Source organism: Muscardinus avellanarius (assembly GCF_963383645.1).
Source record: "Muscardinus avellanarius genome assembly, chromosome: 2".
Lineage (NCBI taxonomy): Eukaryota > Metazoa > Chordata > Mammalia > Rodentia > Gliridae > Muscardinus > Muscardinus avellanarius.
This window is the reverse complement of record NC_137787.1, coordinates 50,296,150-50,311,948: the sequence shown is the minus strand read 5'-3', so window position 1 is coordinate 50,311,948 and position 15,799 is coordinate 50,296,150. Positions and strand designations below refer to the sequence as shown.

Genomic DNA, 15,799 nt, shown 5'->3' with positions numbered 1-15,799 from the left:
CCTCGTTAAGTCTTTGGTAAGATCGTTTTTGAACGAATGAAAAGTGTAGGCTGCAATCAGGAAAGCCGTAATTAAGGATCTTTTAGGATCCTAATTCCCTACTCAGGCAGAACGAGAAAATGTATTCAAAATCGAGAGAAGTGCGATTTAACTTCCAGTTAAGCAATGGTGACCGTGATGACTCAGATTCTATCTGTTTAAGAGACCCTGGCTTCTGGATCCATTGATGCCTTGTTAAGGTACGATGAAGGTAATTAACGATCCAGGCTCTTCTCTGCTTTGAAATCAGGTGGGAGGAATTTTATTCCACTCCTGCGAATTTTCCCGCTGCCTCAATAGACTGGAGGGTCTGAAAATCTACGAGCCTCTAGAAAGCCTCTTTTCTTTTTTTGTTTCGAAGGACCCCAGCATCAGAGTCCTTTAGAGGATCCCGGCCCCAGTGGCGGCTGGCTGGGTCTGGGCGTGGGTACCAGGCTGGCTCCTCCCGCGCGCGTCACGTGCTCCGGGATGCTCGCTCCCCGCATCCTCCCGGCCTCCCCCTCCCGAGCGGGTGTGCGCGGCAGACGGCGCTGGGGGAGCGAGCGAGCGGGGGAGCGGGGAGCCCGCAGCCCTGGCGCCGGCCGCCGACCGGAGCCCCGCAATATGCCGCCGCGGCCCTCTGGCTCTGCGCCATGGCGAGGCTGTGCCGGCGCGTCCCGTGCACCCTGCTCCTCGGCCTGGCCGCCGTGCTGCTGAAGGCTCGGCTGGTCTCCGCGGCCGCCAGAGCCGAGCTCAGCCGCTCGGACCTCAGCCTCATCCAACAGCAACAGCAGCAGCAGCAGCAGCGGCAACGGGAGGAGGCTGAGGAGGAGAGGCCAGAGGTGCTTGGGTCATCCTCTACTGAGTCCGGTCCAGGTAGGTCCCAGCAGCCCGGCCCTGGCTTTCCATCGCCGCGTTCTCGTCTGGCCTCGCCGGCTTCCTCGCCCCTTCTCTGGCCAGATCGCTGCCGTAGCCTCTCCTAAGGCAAACCCTCGCCCCGGACCGCCCGCCCAGCCGTGGTCCCTGGCTCTGGGGTCGGAAGTCTGCCCTTTGGGTGATGAGAATTTTGGGAAGCGGCTCTGCAGTGGGCTGGAGAGGGGTCGGGGTGGGCGACTGCTTCCATTCGTCCCCCTGTTTTCTCCTGAATCCTCTCCTCTTCCCTGGGGATGACTGTACACACACACACACACACACACACACACACACACACACACACACACACACACTCTCTCTCTCTCTCTCTCTCTCTCTCTCTCTCTCTCTCTTCCCTTTAGCATCTTGTTTTCTATAGCCTTTTCTCTCCTAGATACCGAGATCTTGCCGTGTACACCCACACACCCCTTCTCACTGATTCTGTCTGCTATCTTTAAATTTAGACCCGGAGAAAGAAATCTTGATTTATTTTATTATGTTCCTCTCTATATATCCCAGGAAAGGTATAAGGCAATATGCAGAAAAAAAAATTTGTCTTCAGCACAGTAAGATGAAACAAAACAAAATCAAATAGGGGTTTGTAATTGGAGAAAAGGGAAAGGTGAGGGAACAGATAAGATAAAGTCTGGAGTGCTGTAGGGAAAGCAGTAAGCTGCCCGCAGAAAGGGGAATTCCCGACTTTTTGGTAAAACTTAAATGAGGAAGATTTCTTGAGACATTTGATGAGGATGAAAACATAAAGGTATAGTATATATGGCTGTAATGGTCCCCTGCTTCCTGTCCTCCCACCCTCACTAAAGCTCCGCTGGTAAGCAAAAACTGGATTATCCATTTAGCCTGTACCCAGCCCCCAACTCAGTTCCCTTCCTGGCTGTAGATGTTGCCTGCCTTTTGAAGAGAGGGCACCCGTTTTCTGGCAAGTGGGCTTAGGTCTTGCAAAACAAAAATTAAATCTATTAGAGCGTTTATTTTTGTTCCGAAACCCTGCCTAGCAACATTATACAAGATGCTGCAAATGAGATTCTGAAGAGTGGAGTCAGCATCTTATTTGGTATTGCTGCTTAACATCAAGGAGCTCAGGCATGCCAGCTGCGATTCAGGACACGGCCAGGATGATTTAATTTATCGGAGTGCTTTGAGCATAGGATGAAATCACCAAAGTGTTGAGGAGAGCATGTGTTTCTGACACCCTTTTAAGCCAATTATGACACTCAAGTGTGGCGGGAAGAACTGAAAGGTGGGTAGTGTTTGTCGGGTTCCTTGCCCAGCTTTTAATACCTGACAGTGCTAAGGTGGGTGGGCGAGACTGCTGTTAGACACGCTGAACTTCAGAAAATTGGAGAGAGTGAGTGAGCGTCTCCATCTCAAGAGAGATGGCTTCAATTAGTATGAAGCAGAAGTCTTGGAGAGTGTTGATGTGTTTTAGGGTTTGCAATATATTTGTATTTCGATCTATCTTCCAGGAATATTAATTAATTGAGGCTTAACTACAATGGTATGCATATGTTGTGACCAGGGCAATGAGTAACTGCAAAAAATATGAAAACTTTGTGTCTAGTATGTAAATTAAAATATTTATTTTCTTGTGTTGGGGGATATTTTAAGAAGAATGACTGGGAAGCCAGCAGTCTTTGTTTTATTTACCTATTAAATTAAGTGAAATAAAGGCACCACTGCTTAATAGTCCAAGCTGAACTCATTTCTTTCTCAAAAAGTCTAATCCCTCCCCCCTCCAGTGGCAAAGAGGAGAGCAATTCAGTTGAACGCTATTTGAATTACTGGGGTATCATTTCAAATAATGAAAGTCTATAAACTAATGAAGTTAAAATATCCCTCTGAAAACATTTTGAGATCTACATTGAGCTGGTCTTCTGGTTTCAATTGGTGTCCCCCCCTCTCTGTTCTCCTCCCACAAGTAGTCTTCTTCTTAAAAACATTCTGTAGGTTCATTTTTACTCACAGTTCTCCAAAGGCTTCTCATCTCTCTCACACCAATGCTCTACTCCTGAAAATGGCCTGGAGAGCTCTAGATCCATAATATCCCCTTCCCCACCCCCTGCAGCACTTTCCCTAATCCATGCCACTGTAGCAAGCCACTCTGGTTCCATGCATCTGCAGTTTGTATCTTCATTTGCCATTTTCCCTGCCTGGAATTCTGAAATGTCACATTGTTCAGGTTTCTACAAATGTCACTGTAACCGAGAAGGCTTTTATGGCCAGGTACAGTCATCTGCACACCCTTCTGACCTTAACCTAATTTATTCTCCTCAGTGGCACTTATTATCCTCAGCCTTTCTTATCAGTATGTTTCCCTTTTCAAAAATATAAGTTCAGTAAAGACATGGCCTTTGGTGTTTTCATTGCTGTTTCTATTACCTAGAAAGGCACCTGGAATTGTGTAGAAACTCAACTCTGTAGAATGAATGGATGGATGGATAGATGGTTGGATGAATGGATGCATATACTGGTACCAAGGGACACTTGCTTTCTGAGTATTTGCTAAATATTTAACATCCTATGAAATTCTTAACTGGAATTTAGGAAAGTAGGTACAAAAATAATGTAGAAATATGTATAAGTAAGAGATTATAAGGTATGTAAATTTTGGATCTTCAGTTTAACTAATTTCAGTGTTTATCTTAGTCTGTCTACAGAGAACTAATTAATACCGATCTTGAACCCACTCATTAGGATCTGTCAAGAAGATTCTTTACACAAGTGCACTTATGAGCCTCTTATGACCTAGGAGGGTATTAACGAATTATACTTTAAATAGCTGTGTCTGAGCCTGAGTCTATTCTTTGTCTCTGTGTGATGTTTCTGGTTCTTTGGATATATCATGTAACAACTATGGAATTTTTTCTCAGGTAAAACCTAGGAAACTAGGACATGTTTAGTAACTGGTTCGTGACTGAGCATACATGTCCACTGTAGAGAAATTGAACAACTGCCTTGGTTTGTTTTCTCTGGACTTTATTGTTCTGAACATTTATGTCTCCTTGTATTATTGAGAAATAAGAAAGCAGGATTATGAAAATCTTGAATATGAGATATTTTAAAAGTATATTTATACTTCAATAACTTATAAAAACATTGCCTTCAGAGAATAAATAGTAAGAGTAAAGAAAGACTGAGATTGAGATCTGTCAAATCAGCTCTTTGCTCCAGTGAATGCAGAGCTAGGATTTCTACATCTGTACCAGAATTTGCTAGAAATAAATACATGAGGAGCTAGAGAAGAATTAATTTGGGGACTGGTGGTCATTAAAACAATCATATCACATTCACTCTGATGACCCATTAGATGCGAGGTACCATAAGGGGTCAGGGGAGCTGGAGAAAATAATGAGGTACATTTAAAATTCTCCATGTGAAGCATAGACTTGAGAGAGGGAGTCCCTATGGATCATCAGGAATGATTTTTGAAAACAGAGAGTGTGAAGCCAGGCATTGTGATGCTGGTGTGTGCCAGTATATTGGGAGGCAGAGACAGGAGTATTGCCGGTTCAGAGACAGCCTCAACGATGTAGCAAGACTGTCAGAAACCTTGCGAGACCCTGTTTCAAAACCCAAAATCTAAAAGGACTGGGGATGTTACTGGGGGTATAGATTGGATTCAATCCTCAAAAAATATTGGGAAGTATATTTTATAGTATCAAAATCTTTGTGTATTTCAGTGATACATGTTTTAATTTTTTATATTTGTATAATGTTAAATGCATAAAAAATAAATGGCCTGATAAAAGACTATGCCAGTCACTCAACTTTAGCAATGGTTAAAATTCTGATGTATAGTTTTACCCCTGTCTCTACCCCCAGGATTTTTCAATAGTTCTTTTTTAAGGTAAAATGTACTGAAATTGCATATACTTCAACTGCACTATTTTGGCAAATGGTTGTACCCAAGTAACCCTCACCCCCACCAGGAGAGACAACAATGACATGTTCTAGAAGTTCCCTCACATCTCCTTCCTAGGCAATCTCTGTGGCTCACGTAGAGCCACCTTCTCTTCTGTTTTTATTACAGAATAACTACATTTTCTACAACTTAAAAAATAAAATTATATAGCACATTATCTTTTGTGTCCAGCTTCTCTAGCTTAGAACAGTTTTCATAGATTTCATTCACTAGAGTGTGTCCAGTACTTTATTTATTCCAGTTGCTGGATCGTATTCCATTGTATGAATCACCATAGGTCAGTTTATCGCTCCTTCTGTTATGGGTATTTGGGTTGCCTCCAGATTTAGCTGTTATGTATAAAGCTGCTATATTCTTATACAAATATTTATGTGGACATATTTTCAAATATCTTGGATAAATGGCTGCAGATGGAATTTCTGGGCCAAGTGGTATACTTTTGAAGTTTTTTTTTTTTTTAATTCTCCATGTTCTGTATAGTTGGGATCACTGTCACTTCCTAAAATGATTCTTTAAAATAATGAAGCTTAGTATAGAATATTGCTGTGTACTTTTTAAAATTAACTTAATTTAAACTTTTTTATTTAAAAACTTTATATTTAAGGAATGCAATGATGTTTTGATATACATAATTAAATAGTTACTATGGTCAAGCAAATTAACATAGCCACTCTCTACATAGTTTATCTTTCTCTCTTTTTCTTTTTTTTTCTTAGAACCAAAAATCTACTCTCTGTGAATTTTCAATATACAATGCGATATTATATGCCAGTCTTCATTTTCTATCATGGCTCTGTGAATTTATTCCTCCTACACATCTGCATCTTTACACTTTCCTGCATCTTGCCATTTCTTTCAGCCTCTGGTGGATGACATACTTTAACCTACCATTCATGACAACATTTACTTCTCTACTTTTTTCTCTTTAAGGAATCTGAAAATAAATAGGAAACGTGGGATTAGAAATTGACTGGTGTTTTGTTTTTTTTTAAAGTACTCATGCTTTGAAGGCCATATTCCCAGATGGAGTAGTTATGATTTCTTTCCAGGATTTTAATAACCAAAGGGAGCTATTTTTTTGGTGTTGATTATAGGTTGAAAACACATGCCATTGTGTTGAATTTGAGTCCAGTTTGTTTTAGTGGTGGTTTTGCAATATTCTTAATATGACTGAGCAGAAAGTGTACCAAATATTTTTCTGAAATAGAGCTCTTCCCCCAAGTATATAAATATTGAACTTGACTTCCTTTCAAAGTTCTGTCTGACTAGGTTAGCTGCAGTATTGTTGTCATTCATTTACTTGGCTTAGCAGAATGTTGCTTAATTTCCCTTGGTCCACATTGCTTTAGTAGGGAAATGGATACAGTATTTTCCACCTGTAAAAAGTATGCTTTAGACCATGTGGTGGTGCAGGCCTGTAATCCCCGCGCTTGGGAGGCGGAGACAGGAGGATCACGCAGTTTCAGAAGCCAGCCTCTCTGGCTTAAGAGACCTTGTTTCCAAATAAAATATAAAAAAATAGGTCTGGGAGTGTAGCCTGAAGGTAGAAGGGTTCCATCCTAGTACCACAAAAAAAAAGTATGCTTTATCGAAAACTAAAGTAGAAAACTATGAAAACTGTGTTTGTGTGTCACAGTGAAATATATGCTTAAGAGATCAACTTCTGTTTTCTTCAAAGTTTCAATTTGGAGAAGCCTTTTTAATTGGCCTGTTGTATAAGTACAATCCACATGTGTTATACATATCAGATTTCTGTGCTTTTAAATTTGTTTGCTTTTATGACTATGCATGTTATAAGGACTACCCATCTGCTTAAATACTTATTGGTGTCTGTGAATAGAAAGGCCAGTTCACTTGGGCATAAAATGAATGAGTGATTCCTCCATTTCGTGGAGGGCCATGCATGTGAAGGTAGTAGTAATTTCTCTCCATCATTACTAATGTGTCACATATGCCTCAGTGACCTAACGAATCAAGACTAAAATGCCTTGGTAATGTATCAGTACTTGAAATCTCGAGTTCAGAATGTCAAAGTTCTCCATATTAAGGTTTTAAGTCTTGCACAGAAGGTAAGATTTAAAAGTAATCTTTATATTTACAAGTGAGTGACATTGCAATGTCTATTTCATGTGCTTTTATTCTCAAGCAAGTTTCTTTATCACAGTGCTTTAGGGAATACTTTAAAATTTACATATTTAACAGTATTATCAGTTATTTGTACTTGGTTCAGCTTTATAGCTCTCCAGTTAAAAAAATACCATTTTTAAATGATGTCTTTTAAATTCACTTGTTAGCACTGCTGAAATTCAGAGTACACACCTGGCCAAGCCAGTTCCAGTTCCTATCTGTGAATCCAAATGCTCGTGGGGCTTTAGGTGACATTTGACCAGATGAAAGCTGCAAATACACCCAGCCTCGGCTCAGGGCTCTTGCTGTGAGGCCCCTGGCTTATATCTGAGGTGTGTGCTCCAGGGATATTATAGAATTCTCCATCTTTTGGACTTTCTAAAATGTTATTCCCATCTACCTCCTCCTCTGTTTTTTAAAAATATGAGGGTGACAAAAAACAGATGGTTAGATAAATGATTTATGTTTCCTAATGTGTTAATTATAACCAGAAGGTGAATAGAGACTGCAGAGGTCCTGGATATTGTGACTCACTGGATCTTGTGACCCATTCTGACTTGCCTGCTCCCCTGTGCTTTGAGAAAGGGTAAAAATTAAGCTGTCATAAAATGGCTCAGAATAGTTAAATAGGATCTAATCTGTTTCTTCAAAAGCTTCTACACACTGATGCTCTTCCTTGAAATTTGTGCTAGCAGGGTTCGTTTATAAATGTATAAACTGAGATAGGCTGACACAAACAGTATTCAATTACTTTATAAAAATGAAATACAGGGAGGCCATGCTTTTTTGTGTAAGGGTAAAATGTTGCCAAGAATAATGTGCATTGTAGAATTTATTAACTGTTTAAAATGAATCACACATGGATCAATGATGAGAGAGTGTTGTGAAAAACAGATCATGAATAGTTAAATTTGTGAACACAAAGTTAAAAAAATGTCTACTCATTTGTATTTAAAGGCTGAATGTAAATATTTTTATAACACCTTTAAAGTATGAGTGGGAGTCAAGTGAGGCTGGTCTGTGGAGGATGGACATACTCATAAGTGGCCAGTCTTCTGTCCTGTTTGTGTAAGACTCATTGTCCTTTATGTCTTATCATATAGAGGTTCTAGGAAGCCATTGGAAGGGAGGAGGGGGTTCATAGGAACCTTGGGATTAATTATACAATCTGTTACTATCTAGTGTTCGGTGTTTAGGGTTTTTCTTTTATTTTTTTGGTACAGGGAATTGAACCCAGGGCAGTCTGTGTCCAAGATACACCCAGACCTCCCTGTAAAAAAATTTTAGAACAGTATCTTGCTATGTTAAAGCTGTCCTTGAACCAGACATCAAGGAATCCTTGATGTCTAAAGGTTAAGAAAACCTGTCATGACTAACTAGGCTTTAATCTCTCAATAAGGAGAGAACAAAGATAATATTCTGACTCAAATAACATTTTTGTGTTTAAACATGTGAGGGTTTTTTCTTATTGTGCAGATGTAACAGTTAAAATCAGTAAGCCTAACAGCAGTACAACCAAGAGCAGCAGTGGCTTGGGCTGTACTTCCTAGGCATTGATTAGTCTTTCAGCTTTTGGTTTTTCCATTCTGTTTGCACAATGGCTACTGATATATAATAAATATCTTTTTATAAATCACATGATTTTAAATGGCTTGGTATGTAGTTTTCATTTATTAGGAAACCTGTACCCCCCAAAGTCTATCTGTTAAGAATTCTTTGGCAATCAACCCAGACATTCTCAGCATCTTGGCTCTTGGGTATACAACTGAAGGATAGGGTCACTGAGATTACAGTATTCATAATATGGGCTTTGATGACTTCTCCCATCATCTGATTCCTCCAGGCCTGATTATAGGCCTCAAGGAGGGCCTGATCCTGTAGTTAGTAATTCCCAAAGAAGGCATATATGGAAACTTATGCCACTGGGGCATGGTGGTGTGTGCCTGTAATCCCAGTACTTGGAAGACAGATAAGAAGATTGCAGGTTCAAAAATGGCCTTTGCAACATAGTGAGAACTTGTTTCAAAATAAAATATAAAAAATGATTGGGAATATAGATCAGAGGTAGAATGCCTCTGGGTTCAATCCTTAGTATTAATAAATAAATAAAAAACAAAACAAAAACTCAAGCCATTTTCCCACTCAAACCATTTGGAAGCCAAAAAGTATTCTTAGTCTGCAGTAATTTAAATCTGCAATTTAGTTTTCAGTTTTCATCACCAGCACTGTACCAGGATTTGGAATTAATATCATCTTTAAACTCAATGAAACTCATATTTTTCTTATTTTTTTATTAATACCTCTCCTGGTTTCAGTCACAACTGTCTCTATTGGAAAAGCTGGATGTCGAGAAGAGTGAATAACAGTGTGAATGATCTCTTTGTTTTGAGACTAGCTCTATATCTCAGAATTTTTCTTTTATTTGATAGTTCAAATGGAGAAGCTTATTTCAGCACATTCTGATGTTCCAAAGATAAATAATAATAAGTGTTGAGTCATGAAACCTGCAGCTTTGGACAGCAGCAGAGGGCATGGAGATAAAGGTAAAAAAGATACTGGTGCTTCTGAAAAATCTAAGACCTATCCTGGCCACTGCACTTCCTGTATATATGGAATGGCTCAAAGATTGGGTTACGTGGGGCATGTGTGTGGGCCTTATCATGGATCCAGTAGCTTAGAGACAGATTTGAAAAAGACAGATGAAAGAATGTTGACTCAATATACTCTCTTTCCTTCCCTATAAAGATTCTTGGTCAGTAATATAATAGTCTATGACTCTTGAAAAATTTGGTATCTAATAATAATTATATTACATTTAAAATATACTTAAGTATTAATAGTATAACCACAAAATATTTGGCACTGCTGAATATATGGGTCATTAAAACATCTTTATATTCTAAAATGTGAAAGAAAAGATTATTTTTTCCATTTAGTTTAACATTCTCTGACCCTCTTCTCAGGTTCCCTCTTTTGGGGTTGAGCTCATCCATTCCAGTTGCTTTATGTTTATATGCTAAGTCTCTCCAAAGCTCTTATTTGGATATATCACAGGTATCTCAGTTTCGTCATGTCTAAAAACTGAACTCTTGATTTCCCACCATGGCTACAGAATAATAATAATTAAAAAAACTCCTTCCATATGGTTATTAAAAAACAGACTTGCCTTACTGGCCAATGAAGGTGAGTCGCATCTGGTATTCTTGCCACCAGCTCCACTTCCTCTGTCCATCCACTCTGCCTAGGAGTATACCTCCTAAACGTCCTCACCTGTGGTCTTTGGTTCCTCTTCACTACCTCTGTTCTAGCTCGGGTTGTCCTTACACACGGGCTCACATTGGAGTGTTACCTGGTCTCCGTTGGTAATTTTGGATGCTCTAACATCCATACTCCCCAGAGAAGCAAGTCATGGGAATTGTTCCTCTTGACCTCCCATGTGATTAACATTTGACTGCTTAAGTACATATTAGATCAGGCTTTGCATTACATCAGAACCAAATCAAGAGTCTCACTACAACCAGAAGGCTTTGTGTGGTTTACTGCAGTCTCAGCGTCAGCTTCTCACTCACCTCTGTGATGCTTCAGTTTCTTGTGCCTTGAGTGATAGGTGGTACCTCAGGTACCTTGTTTCTCTGCTTGCAACTCTTCTCCTATCCAACACATACATCCCACATCCAACCCCAATGGCATGGCTAATTGTTTTCTAGCTTCAGCTATTAGTTTAAATGCCATTACTTTAAAAATGTTTTCTTTGGCTTTCTAGTCTGAATGAAGTTCCTCTAATTGTAAACACCTTCCACTTGCTCAAGGTCTGTAATTAATCTCTGACGAGGTATCTGTCCCATATTTTCATATTTGTGTTTTTCTCTAGATTGAAAGTCATATGAGGCCAAATGGAGTAATTGTTTGCTTGTGGCTATTTTCCTATATAAATTTTTATTGAAATATTTATTGAATAAATGAATGTCTCCATATAGATAAATGTTTTTCTAATGGAATATCTTCTTTTATTCCCATACTTGAGCTGGCTTCTCAAGACACTCTACATATGAAAAGGATCTTATATAGGAAAATGGCTGTAGGACTTTAGGAGCTATGTGGCCAAAGCATGTAGGTTTTAGATCAAGAGCAATACCAGCTTTGAAAAAAAATATGAGAAGAGGAATTGATTTTTACTCAAATTCAAAGCATCATATGCTGGTTTATATTTGGGGCTGGCAGCAAGACTCCTATAGTGACTTACTTCATTCATTTAAGATTTTTTTAAATTTATTTTTCTTTTTTTTTTTTTCAGTGCTAGGGATCAAACCCAGGATCTTTTGCATGTTGGGTAAGCAATATACCATCAAGCTACACCCCTAGCCTCAATTTTCTTCTTTTTTTAAAAATAAAATTCATCGTGTCTCTACTCTCTGCCAGTTACTATGAATGATGTTAAATATTTACAGACAACACAGCGAGGTGATAGATTAAGAGACCACAGATGGTATTGGGGTAAATTAAGTATATTAGAAGAGTGTATAGTGTACTGCGGAAATACAGGGTTGAGGACACTAATTTGGTTGGGTTTCCTTGAAACAAAAAATACACATAAAGGGAGTTTAAAAATTATGTAGAAAGAGCACTAAGGTTGTAGTTCAGAGGTAGCATGTATGAGGCCTATGTTCAATCTTCATCACCAAAAATAAACAAACAAAACAAAACCAATAATAACCCACCAAAATCACGTAGAAAGTCAGAAAAAGTAAATAATTTATTTTCTTTTTTTGATTTAGGCCAAAAATTTCCACTTCTTTCTGTAATAACTTTTACCTTTAGCATCTTCTAGAACTCTTAGTTTCTACTTTTATATCTCCCTATTCAATTTTGTTAAAAAAGAAAGAAATATAACTTCTTTAGCATTTGCATCTACTAAAGAAACCAGACTGGATAATTCATCTTCCTTTCTTAAATAAGGGGCTGAATCCAGAGTCCAAAGATAAGCCCCATTTCTGTCAACTTATTGATACCTACTGTGAACTGCAGTTGATACTTTTCACTTTTTTTCATATATAGTAGAAAACTTTCCTCTGCATCAAAACAGTGGCAGGTATCACCACCTTGACTAAGCTGTGATGTTTTCTCATCACATCGGTCCTCTATATGAGCACAGCACAGACTGGTAGTGCCCTGAGGTCTCCTGAGACCTGCCTCTGTTTCCTATCCGAGTCCATCTGCTGACCATTTCCCTAGTCTATCATGAAAACAATCCACTTATCTTTTGTCCCCTTCAGCAGTCACAGCTTGCATTGCCACACTCACCAGAAAGCAGAGAGTGATGTCAAATACATCCTATTAATGACTGTGGTTGCAATATCTGAGTGGAGACTTAGAGTTCAGAACCATTTCCCTGCTACCTGAGAAAGTTCATGAGAACTAATAAATATCAGAATTTGTGTGTATTCATGAAGTTTTTCTTTTTTTAGGTTAGTCTAGAGATGTGCTCATAGCTAGAGGCCACTGAGCTGGAAATCTCCAGTGTGGAAGAAAAGGTGTCACATTTACTTTAAGCTATATTCCTTGATATATGTATTTTTGTAAATACAATCAACATTTGCTCTTACTGCTTCAAATACCCTGTATGAGTTTTTTGCATTAAAAAAAATCTCTGAAATCCTGTAAATCTTTCCGGCTGGGAGAACTGAGACATGAAGCAGGTGGTTTAGCAGGGGAACATATGGGCTCATTGTGGCTGTTCCCCCTCGGGCTCCAGCCCAGCACTCTCAGGCTGCTAGTGTAGTGTGTTGTCTTTTTAGGTTTTCAGAGACTAAGGGGGAGATAATACTGCATGGCCACCATTGAGAGAGTGAACTGTGTTTATGTCGAAGAAGCAATTTGTGAATCTATTTAATAAAAGAGACTCTTAAACCTACAGATCTGCTGCCTGTCTTGACTTTCTCTATTTCTACTATTTCTCTAATCACCAATCTCAGAGAGCCAGGAATCATTTTTGAGTCTGTCTTCTCTCCTATTCTAAGCATATAGTCACAGTGTTTATAGTGTCTCTTCTGGCTATTTTATTTTCATGGCTACATTTTTTGTCCAACTGCCCACCTCATCTAATAGGGTTATCTATTTGGTCTTTCCACTTTTCTTTCCTCTAACCCAAACCATAACCCTACTGCATGTATCTTTCTGAAACACTGCTTTCTGCTTTTAAAGATATAATTTCTAATACAAAAGTATGTTTTCTTAGCCAAGTGTGGTGGCACACACCTATAATCCCAGTACTTGCAAGCCTGAGGATCACAGGTTCAAAGCCAGCCACAGCAATGTAGCAAGGCTCTCAGCATCTTAGCAAGACCATACCCTGTTTCAAAATAACAAAATAAAATAGGGCCGGAGGTATAGCTTAGAAGTAGAATACCTCTGGGTTTAATCCCCAGCACCACAAGAACAATGTTTACATGATATTGTCATTAAAACTTGAAGTCTCTATCAGGCTTCTATATACCTCCAATTATTTATAATGTATACTTTGAAGTACACTGAGCAATCGAAATTGAGTAATGGATAGCCATATATCTTCCACCAAGATACAATAGTTAAAATTGTATTATTGGATTTATCTCTATTATGATTTACTGCAGCACACACACACACACACACACACACACACACACACACACACACACGAGTTGTAGAATTAGTTGAAAGTTAGTTATATATATCTGAGTTTTCATTCCTAAAAGCTTCACCATGCTTCTTAAGATCTGGGTCACTTTCAGTGAGTAAATGACACTCCCCCCCCAAAAGATTATGCAACTATTTAAAACTTTTTTTGTGTGTGGTACTGGGATTCCTGGAAGCCTTTCTACCTCCGGGCTACACTCCCAGACCTATTTTTACATTTTTATTTGGAAACAGGGTCTCCAAGGCCAGCGTGTGCGGCTTTGAACCTGTGCGATCCTCCTGTCTCTGCCTCCCAAGTGCGGGGATTACAAGTGTGGGCCACCATGCCCAGCCTATTTAAAACTTTTTAATGAACTATAGAAAGTTAATGAGGAAAAGATACAGAATTTCAAATAAGATCCACTTTGATTGATTCATTATACTTGTGCAAATAACACGTTTAAATTACTTACCAGGTTGTGGTAAGACTAAGTGTTGCATCTTAGCTACATCACTCTTTTCCAGGCTTCTGATTTATTTTGTTGTTTGGTCATTTTTTCCCCACCAATCTGGGGTCATTTCCTCATGGTCAGGTCAGCTTGTGTAAGTTTTTATGGTGGAAATTGTAGAATCATCATCTTCTTCCCCTTTTTCCTGCTGGTGCCACCTTTACCCTTCCATAGTCTATGATGGAAAGAGAAAGATGTAAAGCTCTCGAGTTGTCCTCAGCCACTATCCACCAGGTGGAGAAGAGGAAGGCAAAACCAATTTCTAGAAATGGAATCTGGTTCCAGGTGTTTCCAGGATCAGGCTGCAAAAATCCCCATGGTTTGTTGTACAATCTTTTCTTGTTATTTTATGAGTCGATAACCCCTTATTTTCTTCTTCAGCAAATTTTGATTGGATGTTACTAATTATCAATAAAAAAATCTTAACTACTCTGTTATGTCTTACACTAATTCTAATGCCAGGCAAATTTTATATCTAAAACTTTTCTCTCCCATCTACATGGTTCTACATCTTACCCCAACTCCAGCAGAAACCAATTTAGCTCTGCTTTCTCCAGGAAAGCTTTCTTTTTTTTTTTAACTTATAAATGATTTTATTGGTACATTATAGTCTCACATAATAATGTAAATCATGTTAATGGTGATATCTATGTATAGAGCACTTAGTGGGCTTTTCCCCAGCTCCCTTTCTATCCCCCCTTTCCCTGTACAGGGTATTGAGATTGACACATATGTACATATGCACATAAAGCCAATGATAGTGGTTCTTTCATTGATTCTCCCTCTCTCCCCTCCCCTTCCCCTAGGCAACCTCCCTGGCTCCACCAAAGTGTCTCCTTCATTATCTGGAGTTCCTCTGGTGTCCTAATTGCTCCCTAGCTTCTGCATATGAGAGAACACTTATGACCCTTCCAGGAAGGTTTTCTGATCCATGAGTATCTTTCTCTCAGTAGGTCACTTATACCCTTTGATGACTTAATACTTGATGATATGTTGTTTAAAGTTGTCTCCAATTGTTTCTAGAGTGTTTACTTTGTCTTTCATCAAACTTCTGAGTTCCTTCACCGCATAGATATATTCACTTATTTTATACCTCAGAAGGTCTAACAGTAATTGCAAAATATGCTTAAATAGGATTATCATTCTCCTTATTGGAGTAAGGGCCATGGACTATGTTTCTTTGGTCTTCTGCTGTCTCTTCAGGCTGATTATAGCTCGAGACACACATTACTGACTCCAAAATGCTTTTTAATTTAAAAAAAGTTTGTTCTTTGCCGGGCGTGGTGACACACGCTTGTAATCCTCGCGCTTGGGAGGCGGAGACAGGAGGATCGTGCAGGTTCTAAGCCAGCCGTACTGGCTTCAGAGAGACCCTGTTTCCAAACAAAATAAATATAAAATAGGCCTGGGAGTGTAGCCCAGAGGTAGAAGGGCTTCCAGGAACCCCAATACCACAAAATAAAAATAAAATAAGATAAAAATAAAGTTTGTTCTTAGACTTATGAGTTCGGGGGAAATGCTAATGGTATTACAATGAATTGGCAGGTGATAAATGATCTTAAAAGATGCTTAGAGACTGAACACTGTCAGTCATAATATTAATATATTGAGGTATAATTCTTAAAAATAGTATACTTTTCAG

The 15,799-nt window shown here is 39.1% G+C and overlaps 1 protein-coding gene across 1 annotated transcript in view; it reads left to right on the top strand.

Annotated features, from left to right (window-relative positions):
• Window positions 1-671: 671 nt before the first annotated feature.
• The window catches only part of FAM171B (family with sequence similarity 171 member B), a gene marked incomplete at both ends in the record, with an annotated part of 81,499 nt that continues 66,371 nt past the window's right edge, over window positions 672-15,799 (top strand). The window contains one exon of the mRNA XM_080689912.1: window positions 672-894. Coding sequence (XP_080546038.1) covers window positions 672-894 — 223 coding nt within the window. The remainder of the gene's footprint in view (window positions 895-15,799) is intronic.